The 15,359-nt window shown below is 49.2% G+C and overlaps 1 protein-coding gene across 1 annotated transcript in view; it reads right to left on the reverse strand.

Annotated features, from left to right (window-relative positions):
• The window catches only part of URB1 (URB1 ribosome biogenesis homolog), a 72,048-nt gene extending 56,966 nt beyond the window's left edge, over positions 1-15,082 (reverse strand). Inside the window, 6 exon segments of the mRNA XM_047795472.1 lie at positions 1,003-1,088; positions 3,365-3,461; positions 9,308-9,440; positions 10,377-10,528; positions 11,493-11,632; positions 14,838-15,082. Coding sequence (XP_047651428.1) covers positions 1,003-1,088; positions 3,365-3,461; positions 9,308-9,440; positions 10,377-10,528; positions 11,493-11,632; positions 14,838-14,979 — 750 coding nt within the window. The 5' untranslated portion in view covers positions 14,980-15,082.
• Between the last annotated feature and the right edge of the window lie 277 nt (positions 15,083-15,359).

The following is a 15,359-nucleotide window of genomic DNA, read 5'->3' on the forward strand; positions in this document are numbered from 1 at the left end:
CTCTCTCCTAGCAAGTACTTGATTCAAAGTATCTTTGCTGGCAGAGGAGAGCATTGTGCTGAAAAGCCAATGCCAATTTGGTAGGTGAAAAGGCCTGTATCTCATTGCTTGCACTGTTTTGAATCCAGATTTCTCCAACCTCAGCACTACTGATATTTGGGGCAAATACCTGCCCAAGGAGAACCATCTCACACACTATAGGATGTTGGGCATCGTCCTTGGTCTCTACCCACCAGCTGGCATTGCATTCCCCCAGTTCAGACAAGCCCAAATTGCCAAAGGGCCCATGGGGGCTGGGTCAGAATCACCCCCAGTCAAGAACCACTGTTTTAGATGCTAAACCAACTCACCATTTTTATGTGGGCTGCCAGTTCATGGCCTTTTGAATTTTTTTTCTTTTTATGGCCACACCTGGGGCACATGGACGTTCTCAGGCTAGGGGTCATTCAGAGCTGCAGCTGCTGGCCTATGCTATAGCCACAGCAACACCAGATCTAAACCACATCTGCAACCTACACCAAAGCTTGCGACAACACTGGATGCTTAACCCACCGAGCGGGGGCCGGGGATCGAACCTCACAGACACTACGTCTGACTGGTCGTTTAAGGGGCTTCTGAATCAGACTGTGATCCTTTCCTCAAGTTGTAAAATTTCTTTAAGATGCTTGTTAAAGCTGAAAGTGCAAAATGACACAAAATAACATTTTGCTAGGTGTATAAACGAATCTGTAATGGACAAGCTCACAGCTACGCCAGTGGCTTCCCGTGAAGGAGGGTGGGGGTGGGGAGGGGGCAGCCGCTTTCCTCCTGCTGTGAATAAAACAGCTGCCTCGCCTGAACCAGGTAAACTTCTGGACTCGCTCATCACCAAGTTTCTGCCTAAAAACCAGCCTTCCATTCAACCGGCACAACGACCCATATAAACGGTGATGTCATAGCTCGAAAGTCCTACAAAACACTGGAGCAAATAAATGAGGGGAACACGGATCCCCAAACACGTACCTTTGTTTTCAGTGTGGATAACAAAATATTGATGGTAGAAATCCTATCTTCCTTTATGCCTGAGCTAAAAATGCAAGGGAGAAACTCTGAAAGTAAAAGTTTCGAAGCATTAGACTCAAAAATACTTTGAAAATGAGAACAGAAGAAAGAACATTACTTCTTAAAATAGTACAGCAAACGTTGCCATTTACTTGCTTTTATCAAAAGTTTTCCTTTGACGATACAAGTTCACAGAAGGAAAAGCTATTTTTTTGTGACGCAGGAAATTAATACCTAAAGGCAAAACAAGGACTGAACCATGAAACAGTCAAGAGTACCCTGGTTCTGTTTTAGTCTCCTTTTCTCACATTAATTTCTGTAAAATTAATACTGATGGCTTGAAAGAGAATGTACAGTAGGATTAGTTTTCCAAAATTTCCCTTGGCTTAGACTTGCTCAGAGATGTACTTAAAATGACAGTCATCACTTTATTCATTGGTGGTAGACTTTGGACTGATTTTTTTTTAAATAGCTGCACCCATGGCATATGGAAGTTCCTGGGCTAGGAGTCAAATCAGAGCTGCAGCTGCTGGCCTATACCACAGCCACAGCAATGCAGGATCCAAGCCGCATCTGCAACCTATACTGCAGCTTGCAGTAATGCCAGATCCTTAACCCATTGAGCAAGGCCAAGGGTCAAACCCTCATCCTCATGGATATTAGTCAGGTTCTTAACCCACTGAGCCACAATGGGAGCTCCTGGGCTGATGTGTTTGTCTCCTCTTCCCCAAGAGACCCAGTCTGGATCCCGAAGGATTTAGACACCCCAGCCTGATGCTGTACTGTTTACTAATGGACTGGTGACACTGGTACAAGCATCAAAGCATTACCATTGCTCTTATTCCATTCATACTTAATGGGCATACATAATTTCCACAAAAGCAAACTCATTCTTCTTTTTTTAAAAAAAGGAAAAACAGAAAATACCAAACAAACCAAAAAAAAAAAAAATTTTAAATCTACCATAACTCCATTACCCAGAGATTAACCCTGTTAATGTCTGGGTTACCAGCTAACCGTTAACCTTCTGACATATCCATACTGTTAAATTTAACTTTTAGTAAAATTGGGATCATACTTCACAGTTTTATAACGGAGTTTACACCCAATCATATATCCTTAAAAAAAAAACCTGACATCAATAAGTCTATTTCTACATCACTTTAAATAGCTGCATTCCTCCTTATGACCAGTCCTCAATTAGTTCCATCAATCCCTTGCTGGTGGGTAGTTAGGAGGCATCCAATTTTCAGCTAATATGAAAAAAATGTCTCCTAACAAAACCTCTGCTCGCATGTTTAATTATCTCCTTAGGATAAATGATGAGACGTGGAAGGACTGGATCAAACACTTCAAACACCGTGATGCCTGTGGCCAAACTGCTCTGTAGAAACTTTAACAGAAGTGCATCCCGCCCCTTTCGCGGCGCAGATGGATAACCCCAAACCACTGTCCCTTAATAGACGGCCAGTAGCCAAGAAGACCCCGGGGAGTGGGAAGAAACTCTCTAATCCTAGCAGCAGAGGGCGCCCCACACCGGGCGGCAGCAAGCAGGCCCTGGCAGCGGTACCACCACGCAAAGGAAGCACTGCCTCCCAGGGGCTGCGGAGCCCAGGGCCGACCATATGAGGTGACCAGCGCCCGCACCTGCCTGTTCTGGAGGGGCCTCGGGTCTCTCTCGCTGGGGAAGGTGGGGAAATGCTGACCGGCCTCAAGCTGTTCCTCCTCCCACAGTCCCAGAGCCCGAGCCGCTCCTCACCCGCAGACAAGGCTGGACCCTGGGGCATCTGACTTAACGCCTGCCCCCACGCTGCCATTCACCTTCGTGATAAAATGCAAGTGGCCCTAAGAGACTAAACCATGCCAAGCCTTGCCCTAGGAAGACAGGCAGCAGAAGGTGGTCCAGCTAGAATTCTCTGAAGCTCTACTACTGCTATTCCAGGGACACTTGGCAAAGCCACCAAAGTAATCACATTTTATTTTTAAAAATACAATTACTAAGGAAAGCCAGGTAGCCAGGGCTATGAATCCTCTCACATGTCAGAGAGCCATAAAGCCTCCTTTGTTTGCACGAGTCTCTGAAGTTTGCGTTTCTCCTTTGTTAGGCCCGCTCAGCATCCAGCCAGCAGAACAGGGACACCTGTGTCCACGGCGACCAGTGGCAGCAAAACCACCGCGACCAAAGCCTTGCCACACGTGCAGCCTGATTCTAGTGTACCCGTAGAAAGTGGCCACCAGCTCATGACCCTGTAGAACGCTTTGCGGTGGGTTTTTCAAGACAATCACGAGCCGGCTCTGCCTGGAGACAAAGAGGCACACCCACCTTTCAACTCCAGCACCTGCGCAATCGTGCTGTCGTCCCCGGCGATCAGGAAGGAAAGGGCGAACTGAATGTAGGCCAGCCGGACGTCATGCACTCCCTGGGGGCGAAGGAGACCGTGAGTCACAGGCCTATCCACACTCACACCCCAGGGAGCAGGGACACCCCCCGGCCCCAATATCATAGACGCCTCCAGTCTAAAACCACGGGTCACCTCTTTATGGAAACAAAGGGTTTTTCCTTTGCTCTTTCCCTTCAATCTTCTACAGTATTTCTCCTTCTCCTTCAGGCTCTCTCTAAATAAGAAAGTACAGCTACCCCTTCCGCAGCTGTAATAATACACACTTTCAGTTCATGGACCACTTCGGTATAGAGCAGAAGATTCGAGCCCACCCAGATACCGTCTACTCTCACGTAATGAAATAACCTATCTGTGTTTTTGAAAACGCAGAGATAGTGGAAAGGCTAGTGCTGCTTTTCACGAGACACCAATGAGATGATGTCTGGCTTTTATTAGATATTATACATTTATACCAGACACCAAAGCACAGATGCTGTCACACTGCAAAGCTAGCGCAGCCCTCCCAGGACTGCAATCCACGCTGTCCTGCAGGCATCTGTCATGAGCCAGCACACGGGCACCCTTGACGAGGGCCTCAGGGGAAGCCAGCAGGGCCATCTGACCAGTTTTCCCTCCCAGCAACTTTGAGGCAAACCTATATCTTTTTTTTTTTTTTTTGGTCTTTTTGCCATTTCTTGGGCCACTCCCATGGCATATGGAGGTTCCCAGGCTAGGGGTCGAATCAGAGCTGTAGCCACCGGCCTACGCCAGTCACAGCAATGAAGGATGTGAGCCGCATCTGCAACCCACACCACAGCTCACAGCAACACTGGATCCTTAACCCACTGAGCAAGGCCAGGGATCGAACCTGTAACCACATGGTTCCTAGTCAGATTTGTTAACCACTGAGCCACGATGGGAACTCCACAAGCCTATATCTTAATATTCCTGTTTTTCACCCCAAAGAACCCAGAGCGTGTGGTCACGCAGGTCTCTTGTCAGCAGAACCAGAACGCGCACAACTGCCGAGAGCCTCCAGGGCTTACACCAAAATCATCTCCCTATTTCAGTTATTCCAAAGGTACTTTACTTTGCTGACAAGAAGTAAAATTAACATCCTGGATGTCACCCTGAAGGCCTGAAAAGATTAAGGAGTCTCTGCCTTCCAGAGAGTTCTACTCCACTCAAGAGCGATAGCAGAGGTGGGGGCACTAGTGATGATGATGAACTTGAGAGTAACAGCAACGCTTCCTGAGCACTTCCTGGGCACCAGATGCCACGTCTCATGCCGCACATCTGTCATCTCATTTCCTCCTTATAACAACCGGAGGCCCAGGTGCCCACCGTACCCATCTTGCAAATGGGGAAACTGAGGTTTTTAAAAACTCACTTCAGCTTACATGACTACTGAGTAAGTGCTGGATCTGGGATAATCATGAACGCCTCTATAAACATGCTGCTTCATGCTCGACTTCACATCTGCCTAGACAGAAATGCCTGTTTCTCGGGGCTCCTGTGGCATCTTCATTCCACTTTTTCTCGAGGTGCAAGCACCATACTTATAAGTATTGAATTAATTCCGTCCTGTTTTACTGGGTTGGCTTCGATGGGAGCAGACACCGAGCGTCTGAACCCTGCTCGGGGACATGTAGGTGGAAGACCTGCACACTTACTGTGCCCACCAAGTCCACCTCCAGCCACACCATTAGCGCTTCAGCAAGACCTCGTGAGACCAACCCTGCTTCATTCCCGATACACTAAGAGCTCCACGCCATCCTCTTGTTCTGGGGACCAAGCTGGGGCCCTCTTCACAACATGGGGTTTGGGTACAATCATCGGTAAAGTCTCGAAAATGAGCTGCATCCCTTTAGAGTGTCAGCAACGCTCCAGGCCCTTTGTTCAACAACTCCATGGGCTTTCTTGTTTTTTTGTCTTTTTTAGGGCCACACCCACAGCATACGGAGGTTCCCAGGCCAGGGGTCAAATCCAAACTGTCACCACCGGCCTATGCTGCAGCCGCAGCAACTCAGCCATATCTGCAACCTACACCACAGCTCATGGCAACACCAGTTCCTTAACCCACTGAGCAAGGCCATGGATATGAGTCAGATTCGTTTCCGCTGAGCTACCACGGGAACCCCACACCAACTCAATGTTAATAAAACACCCATGACACTCAAGATGCCAGGACCTCAGGCTGAGAGAGGATGCAAAGACGGCGCAGAGACTGCCCTTGTCCTCGGGAAGCTTCAAGTCACCACTGCTCCCAAACTATCCAGCCGCCCAACCACTTCAAACAAACGGGTCACCTAACTCAAGCACAGTCAACGTGTCATCCTGGTCCACGTATGCCTTACATTTCAAAGATTCCTGCTTAAATGCTAAAATCCAAACTGTCACCACAGGTAAAATTAAATCCTCTGTTATCCTTTTCCAGTGAGTTGAAAAGGTTCCCCAAGTTTTGGGGTTTTTTTTTAATCCAGTGACATACTGGGAGTCAGGGCCCTGGAAAACTGGTCCCAGCCTATCACTCTGGGTCTTTCTAGCATACACGGCAGAGCTGGACTAGATGCTTTCAAGAGTGCTTCCAGCAATGAATTTTGAACTGAAATGGAAGTCAGTCCTCACCTGCTGGCATCTACCTAGACAATGTAGATTCCTGACAAAACAGAGAAGGGCTCCCCAACCCAGCCTGAGACACGGCCTCTGCCCTTTTCCAAGAGCCACCACCAGGCCGTGTCCACCTGACTATAGCCCCCCAGCCTCTGCCCTCCAGGTCCAGCCAACTCCATCAAAGGCAAGGAGGTCACATGCCTGCCCCTCATTCCAGCCCTGTGACTTCACAGGGTTCTTATCCCAGGAAGAAAACATCCTGAGCTCCATGGCCTGTCTGCAAAACACAGTCCAAAATAGAGCAAAACATATTTGGTAAAACTGCTCTCTGGCACAGGATATTTATTCAACAATGCTTTCTTTGGATGAAAAGAATATTCATAACCCTCTTTCTTCATGAGGCTTTAATAATTCCCTCCAAACTGTTACAACAAAAAATATCTCTAAGCTTCTTCAACAACTCAATGGTATTTTTCAAAAAAGAAAAAGAAAAAAAGTGGGGGAGAGGCCGAAAATTCAAAGATACGAAGAGATTTAAGAAAGGCATCAACCGAACATAATGTGTGACCCTTGTTTGGGTCCTGATTTGAACCACGAAGTGCAAAGGTATTTTGGGGACAGCTGGGGGGAAAGCTGAGACCAAACTGGGCATTAGATGATACTGAGAAATTATTAATACTGTGGGATACAGTGATGGTTCTATGGTTTTGTTTTTTCTAAAACGTGGTTTTCTGTTGGAGGCACACATTGAAATATTTATGGTGAAATATGATTCGCATGTGGGATATGCTAGAATAGACTGACTGCCCCCAAACAACCCAAAAGGTGGAGGAGGTGACAGCGTCTAAAGCTGGATGACAGGTCTGGGGGACCTCATTATGCTGCTCTCATTTCTGAACATCCCTGACATTTCCAATATACATATATAAAAAAAAATTGGGTCTATGGATATGAGTAACATTTAATCTGTTATACACCTGAAACTAACACAACTTTGTAAGTCAACTTTTAAGTCATCCAATAAAATTTATTTTTAAAAATGTTTTTTTTTTAAAAAAAAAGCTTTTTCTTAATGTCCAGAATCATTTCCTACAACATACAAAGTATTTAAGATACATTATATATAGATGATTAAAGAAAATGAAAACACATTCATTTTGGGAGCTCCCATTGTGGCTCAGAGGAAACGAATCTGATTAGTATCCATGAGGATGCGGGTTCAATCCCTGGCCTCGCTCAGTAGGTTAAGGATCTAGCATTACCGTGAGCTGCGGTGTAGGTCACGGGCATGGCTCGGATCTGGCATTGCTGTGGCTGTGAGGTAAGCGGGCAGCTGCAGCTCTGATTTGACCCCTAGCCTAGGAACTTCATATGCTACAGGTGCAAAAGCAAAACAAACAAAACAAAACAAAACAAAAACAAACAAAAAACCACCTTCATTTTGACAAGAATTCCTGTTTTACGGATCAAGAAAGACATAAAAGCACTTGCTGAGGGCCTGAGATGAGGTGCCCAGGGGCAGCCCTGCGGCTGGGGTCCAAGCAGGGAGCCCAGCTGGGCTTTCCCACGAAGCGTCCTGGTGGGCGGCCTGTCTACTGATGTGCACTTCACTTAAACAGCCGGGCTGCCTGAGGTCAAGAGAAGCGGTTGGGAGGTGGGGGATTCTGATGGGTAATTACTGCCAGGCTGACTGCCAGGTAAGACTAAGAAGCCATGACACTTGGCCTCACGTGCAAAGAGCACACATGCTCTTTTTTATTAGATACGTGCTTAAATGCCAGGAGCCGTCACTCATTAAATGGCACTTTTGACATTAATCAAATATGGTATCCATGAGACACTAAGACCTGGAAAGGTTTTCCTCAAAGAAAACCTTATTCACAGAGTTCCCATCGTGGCGCAGTGGTTAACGAATCTGACTAGGAACCATGAGGTTGCGGGTTCGATCCCTGGCCTTGCTCACTGTGTTAAGGATAAGCCAGCAGCTACAGCTCCAATTAGACTCCTAGCCTGGGAACCTCCATATGCTGGGGGAGCAGCCCTAGAAAAGGCAAAAAGATTAAAAAAAAAAAGAAGAAAAAAAGAAAACCTTATTCATGATTCCGGGAAAACCCAACAGCAGGCCATAAGGTTACCTGCTGTTACCATGATTAACCTTCAGTCAATTATCTGGCAATGAAGAAACTCTTAATCCCAGGAAGAGATAGAGCCCCAGGTCACAGGTGAGTGTAGACATCACTCGCTTTTTTTTTTTTTTAGGGCCACACCTGCGGCATATGGAGGTTCCCAGGCTAGGGGTCCAATCAGAGCTGTAGCCGCCAGCCTATGCCAGAGCCACAGCAATGCCAGATCTGAGCCGTATCTGCAACTTACACCACAGGTCATGGCAATGCCAGATCCTTAACCCACTGAGTGAGGCCAGGGATCAAACCTGCATCCTCATAGATGCTAGTCAGATTCATTAACCAGTGAGCCATGACAGAAACTCCCTAGAAGTCACTCGTTCTAATGTGGCTCCTCCACCTACGCAGACAGGGGCAGACATCTGTCAGCCTGGTCCTGACAGGGGGTGGAGAACAGAGGAGGGCGGCCGAGGCACTAGGGTGCCAGCGGGAAGAGGCACTGGGACAGCCCGCAGGTGGCACACGTGCTGGGGGGAATGTCCTTTCTGTAGCTCATGAGGCCTCAGACTTGTGCTTTTTCCTCAAGAGCCTTTCCAACCCCAGGTGAAACTTCTGGAGCCACCGGAACACTTTTTTTCTTTTTTCTTAATCAGCTCTCCTGAAACCCAACCACTCACACTTCCATTCTCTTTGACACAATCCAGCCCCTACTCGTTTTAAGCCTTATAATTGGGAGGCACACGAAATGAACTAAAAAGCCATAAACGTCCTCTCTGATATCACAGGCTTGGCCTCCCAAGGGTTTCCTGCCCAGTGAACAAACAGGAGGACCGGGACCCTGCCAGGCCACGCCCTGCGGGACGCGGACATGACCAAGTCCTCCTCACGGCCAGGAAGGCTCTGCGATGCGGAGTCCCCGGAGGAGCTGTCCTCAGATGTCCCCGTCACTCAGGCTCTGCCGGTGACCAGGCCAAAACCACTGGCCAGGAGCGAGGCCGCCCTCCCCACAGGTACAGGTCCTCCGCAGGGGGGCCTCCCACTCCATCTACGTGAGGACCAAGGCCAGGGAGGGGCGGGGGGGACACCACTCTGCCCCCCCAAAGGGGAAGGAAACCCTCAGGGGGTAACGAGACACTTGGTGCTCCTCACCTTTGAATCCCTCTTGGTCGCCAGGGTGTACAAGGTCTTTTTATTCAGATCAAAGTGGCTGCAGACGTCCCTGGCGGCCTCGGGACCCTGGGTCACCATGGCGGCCATAAGGTTCAGGCAGGCGCGAGCCATCCTGTTCGGGGACAAGGGGGAAAGCGGGCATCAGGACAACAGAAGCACAAAGACACCTCCTCACCAGCCAAGGGTACACGGCGCCCTGTGGCCTGCTACCCCCAACCCAGAAAACAGGCCAGGGGAGACATGCAGACAAGGCCTTTCTTTAATAAAATCCTGGAGTTCCCGCTGTGGCACAATGGCATCTCTCCAGCACCAGGACGCAGGTCCGATCCCCGGCCTGGCACAGTGCATTAAAAGATCTGGCATGAACTCCACACACTGTGGGGTGGCCAAAAAATTAAAAACCTCAAAGACAGCTAAAAAACTGAGTCCAAGGAGGAGATCTAAGAACACGGGATACAAGGTCCAAAGAAGACGGCAATCTGTCTCCAGGCAACATCGTGGAGCTGGATCTGCATCCCCCTGCTTTGCAGGGCCCAGACCTGGGGTTGCTGAGCACCTACAAACCCCAGGCACCGTTTAGGTGCTGGAAAGACAGCATTTTATGACGGCCAAGGCCCCCACCCACACGCACCTGGCATTCTAGTGGAGGGAGACAGAGTCAACAGACTGATGTGGAATATTACGTCACGTGGACGGGACAGTCAGAGAGGACCTGCCTCAGATGACAGCTCTGCCAAGCCCTGAGGCACAGGAGGGAGCCCGTGGTGACCCAGGAGAAGGGCCGTCAGGGCAAAGGAGAGGCAGTGTTAAGGAGGTCTGGAGAGTTCCCAAGAAAGCAGGGAGGGAAGCAGGACCAGGACAGAAGGACACGTGGCAGGAGAGGGGTCAGTGACAGTGAGGGGTTGGTCACCAGAGGAAGGAGGGGCAGAGCCAGAATCTCGATGGCCTTGAAAACAGTGCTGCTCTACGGACGTGTGGAGGGAAGGTCAGGGCACTGGCGGAGAGCCTCCAGCAAGGCCAGTCCTGCCACGTGAAGGGGGCAACTTACTTGTAACCCGAGGCATACAGGGACTCGCAGAGGAGCTTCATGTGGTTATTCATGAGCTTTTTCACGATGTTGGTTCCCACCACGTGAAAATGGGAGAGATCACTGGCCGTCCGCAATAATATAGCCTCAAAAACTTGAAATATTAATAGCATCTGCAAAGACAGAATTGAAAAGCTCATGAATCAGCTCTTTTCTTTTCCTCCTCTAGTATATTATCCTCTTGTCTTAGCAACAGTTGCTTGCAGATTTAAAGCTTTCAACTTGCAGGAGTTCCCGTCATGGCATGGTAGTTAACAAATCTGACTAGGAACCATGAGGTTACGGGTTCGATCCCTGGCCTTGCTCAGTGGGTTAAGGATCCGGCGTTGCTGTGAGCTGTGGTGTAGGTCGCAGAGGCGGCTCAGATCCTACGTTGCTGTGGCTGTGGTGTAGGCCAGCGGCTATAGCTCCGATTAGACCCCTAGCCTGGGAACCTCCATATGCCTTGGGCGCGGCGCTAGAAAAGACGCAAAGACAATAAATAAAGTTTTCAACTTGCAGGAAGAGGTCTGCCTACCCAGACTCTGAGCCAAACTCGGGAAGGGAACAACTTAGCCTTGCTCCCAGAGTCTAGCCAAATAGGGACTAGCTTGCATAACAAGGAAACAAAATGAAATGCAACGAGAAATCTCTACGAATGATTGGGCCTCATTGCTTTGGGGAAAGTCAAGTTCAACAACCCTGAGATTTCAACAAGTTCACAAACATCCCAAATTTTGAACCTCTCTGGAACCAGATAACAACAGTCCGTGCCATCTATGTCTGTATCTGCTGACATGCCAAATGGTGACAGTTTTCACCTACCCCCCTTTCATTAAAGCAGACTATCGTGCAACGAGATTAAAAAGCTATGATCTTTCCTTCTGGTATTATTCACCACCAGCAAATCCACACTTCCAAAGGCCATGATGTAAAAATGAATGTATTCCTCCTACAGCACAGGAACAACGCACCCTTTTCTGTAAAAAGCTGGTTAACGCCTTAGAAATTGACGGCACATTTCTCTTCACCAAGCTTAACACAATTGCAGCGTTATCTTTTTCTCCTCTCCATCAGGCCATGTCAGGAATGGCTTACCTCACTTTCAGGGCGCTTCTCCCCACTCAGAAGCTGGAAAATCTCGGCACACTCGACAGAAATTTTGATGTATCCCTCCACGACATCGTACACATCCTCTCGAGGTAGCTTCTTGGCAGCAGAAACAAATGCTTCCAAGGCTGAAATAAAAGTTATGATCAAATGTTAACAAGGACAGTCTCTTTAGAAACAACTCCAGGAGCTCCTGTCACGGTGCAGCAGAAACGAATCCCACTAGGAACCATGAGGTTGCGGGTTCGATCCCTGGCCTTGATCAGTGGGCTAATGATCTGGCGTTGCCGTGAGCAGTGGTGTAGGTCACAGACGAGGCTCAGATCTGGCATTGCTGTGGCTGTGGTGTAGGCTGGCAGCTGTAGCTCCGATTAGACCCCTAGCCTGGGAACCTCCATATGCCTCAGGTGCGGCCCTAAAAAGCAAAAAAAAAAAAAAAAAAAGAAAGGAAAAAAAAAAGAAAAAGAAACAACTCCAGCTGCTACTGTGACAGAGGGAGATTTCTGACAGGAGGACTCAGGTGATTGGAACTGCCACGTGCTGAGGTGGAGAACAGAGCAGCAGGGTAGAGATAGGAAGATCAAGGGTTAAAACCCGGCCTTTTCTCCATCACCGGTAAGTCATGAGCAACAAGGCACTGGTTTAGAGCAGAACCCTTCCTAACCCAGGGATCCTCTCTGACCCTGAGGCTGGTCCAGTCCCGAGCCTCTCTGTGGGTCTTTATCAATCTAACCCTACCGCCCCCCCTGAAGGGGGTATAATCAGAGAATGAATAAAGAAAAGGTGGCATATCTATACACAGAAATATATACAATGGAATATTACTCAGCCTTCAAAAAAGAAGGCTTGCCTTTTGTGACAGAGCAGATGGACTCTGAGTGCGCTGACTGAAATAAGGCAGACAGGGGAAGATGAATACTGTATATTCTCACTGCTATGTGGAAACCTGGAGTTTCCACTGTGGCTTAAGGACACGACATGGTCTCCATGAGGATGTGGGTTCAAACCCTGGCCTCACTCCGTGAGCTGAGCATGGTGGTAAGTTGTGGGGCAGGGCTCAGCTGCAGCTCCGATTCAACCCCTAGCTTGGGAACCTCCATGTGCCGCAGGTGTAACCAAAAAAGATTTTTTTTCTTAATTTAAAAAAATAAAAAAATAAAAAAAACAAACTCATAGAAACAGGAGAATGGAGGTTGCTGGGGGCTGAGGGAAACAGGGACGTGGTGGCCAAAGAGTATAAACTTACAGCTATAAGTTCCAGGGAATCCAATGTACAGTATTGTGACTAGTTAATGATACTGTATCATATACTTAAAAGTTATAGAGAGTAGATCTTAAATGTTATCACCACAAAAAAAGTGGCAATTCTATTGGGGGGGGGGTAGAAGTGTTAACTAACCTCATTGTGGTCATGTCCTACTACCTATATTTCTCGAACCAGCACACCATACACCTTAAGCTTACATATGCTATATGTCAATAATACCACAATATGGCTGGGGGAAAAAAAAAAAAAAAAAAAAAAAACAGAAAAAAACCTTCCCTAACACCTGAATGAAAAGAAAAATCCCTAACATTTGTCCGATCCACTGCCCTGATCTTCCAGTGAGGTGATCCTACCACAGCAAGTTACGAGAACATATCCAAAGGGAGGGAGAATCCAAGATAGAGACTGGATTCAAACACAAATCCAACAGAGCCTCACACCAGGGATTCACACGTGCGCTTCCAGTTTCAGTTCTGCCACATCTCCCAACTCCCTCACCGCACCCACCACTCACCGACCCTGGCTTCCTTCTGAAATCTGTTCAAAAGCAGTGCCTGAAAGTAAAGAGCTCTGTGAGCAAAACCACGGCTATCTCTAAGGATACAATCTGTCAAACAATTCGACATGCTTTTTTTTTTGGTTTGTCCTGAGGCATATGGAAGTTCCCAGGCTAGGGGTCTCATTGGAGCTGCAGCTGCCAGCCACGGCCACAGCCACAGCCATGGCAGATAGAAGCTATGTCTGTGACCTTCACCACACCACAGCTCACAGCAACGCTGGATCCTGAACCCACTGAGCAAGGCCAGGGATTGAACCTGCCTCCCCTTGGATACTAGTTGGGTTCCTTAACTGCTGAGCCACAGTGGGAACTCCACGTGCTCTTTCTTCCACTGGGAAAGTTTCTATCCCTGTCCTTTTAGAAGAGCACTTTGCGCTGAAATGATTGGTATGGGACTTTAAGGATTCCCATCTGCCTTCCCACTTGACTATTCATAGGCTTCCCCATGACAGGCCCATGGCAGATTCTTACTCACCATTTTACCTCTACTCTGACAAATACCAGCCCCTTGCAAGTAATGAACAAAGGAATGAATGAAATGCAAACTTCTTTGCTAAAGCCACTATCATCTTCCCAGCTCTGGCTAGCATACGATGGCATCCAACGTTTAAAAACAAAATCTGTGCAAGACAAACTGGAAATTGAGGATACTCTGGCCATTAACTTAACTTTCACTTGAAACACTGTCACTGCTTTCTTCTGACACAGTACCAGTGTTTTGCACATGCTAGTGTCTTCCATTGCATTTTGTCCTCATAACCTAAATACTTTCTAATGGAGTACAAGGAATTGGGAAGTCAGGTCACACTTTTCAAAAAGTGCAATTATTGAATCTGCTCCTTATCTGTCACTAGTCTCTCTTTTTTTGCTTTTTAGGGCCACACCAGCGGCATATGGAAGTTCCCAGGACCCAAGCCGCGTCTGCGACCTACACCACAGCTCACGATAAGGCCAGATCCTTAACTCACTGAGTGAGGCCAGGGATCGAACCCTCAACCTCATGGCTCCTAGTCGGATTCGTTTCCGCTGCAGCACACAGGAACCATATCTGTCACTAGTCTAATCTTGCTCAACTGTCAAGTCCTGCAGTAGCTTCATGTGGGAGCTTATTACATGTTTTCAGGTCAGTGTGAGTGTTGGAGGATCAAAGCTACGGAAAACAGAGCTGACAGCCATGGCAGTAGCAAACTCACAGTCGGGACTCGATAAATAATCCGTTTTGTGAATGAGTAGTACACATCCACTTTCCTGACAATTGCAGTAAAGGTTTTAGAGTTTGCTGAGGGACACTGTCCGGGCAAGGGAGGTGTGGGGTCGCAGGAACTGTCACATTCAAGCAAGTCTGGGCCCTGGACTCCCAAGCACCCGGGCCTCGGTTTCCCGACTGCGAATCGGGAGGCTGAGCTCTGACCCTCGCTGCAGGAAGAAGAGGCTGCATCCGCACACAGACCGAGGCGGGTAGGCCGCCCTCAACGCATCGGCTCCCCGCCCCGGGTCCCGCACTCACCCGGCCCCGCAGCCTGCGCGTCTCTCAGCTGAGTCTTGAAGCGCACGCCCGTGAGCTCTTCGGTGCGGGCTCGCTTGGCTGCGCCCGCAGGGGTAACTCCACCTTCCCGGCCGCCCGCAGCCTTCCTTTTGGGGACCCCCATGGCCGAAAGGGCGGGGACGCGCCGGGACCCACACACCCCGGGACCTGACAAGAGGACACCTGCGGAGACCCGACATGCGCCTGTGGCCCACACGTGGGCTGAAGGGGCGGGGGGGGGGGGGGGGAACTGGCGGAAGAGGCGGAGCCTCGGGGGGGCGGGCGGAAGGGGCGGGGCCTGTGGGAAGGGCGGGGCGGGGCCTGTGGGAAGGGCGGGGCGGGGCCTGTGGGAAGGGCGGGGCGGGGGCTGCGGGAAGGGCGGGGCGGGGGCTGCGGGAAGGGCGGTCCGGCGGAAACCCGGTAGCGGTTCCCTCTTGGCTGTGCGATTCTAGCTCCCTCGCTCGCTGCCCCCGGGCGAGCCGACGCTCCACCACACCCCCGCTT

Source organism: Phacochoerus africanus, chromosome 1 (genome assembly GCF_016906955.1).
Source record: "Phacochoerus africanus isolate WHEZ1 chromosome 1, ROS_Pafr_v1, whole genome shotgun sequence".
Lineage (NCBI taxonomy): Eukaryota > Metazoa > Chordata > Mammalia > Artiodactyla > Suidae > Phacochoerus > Phacochoerus africanus.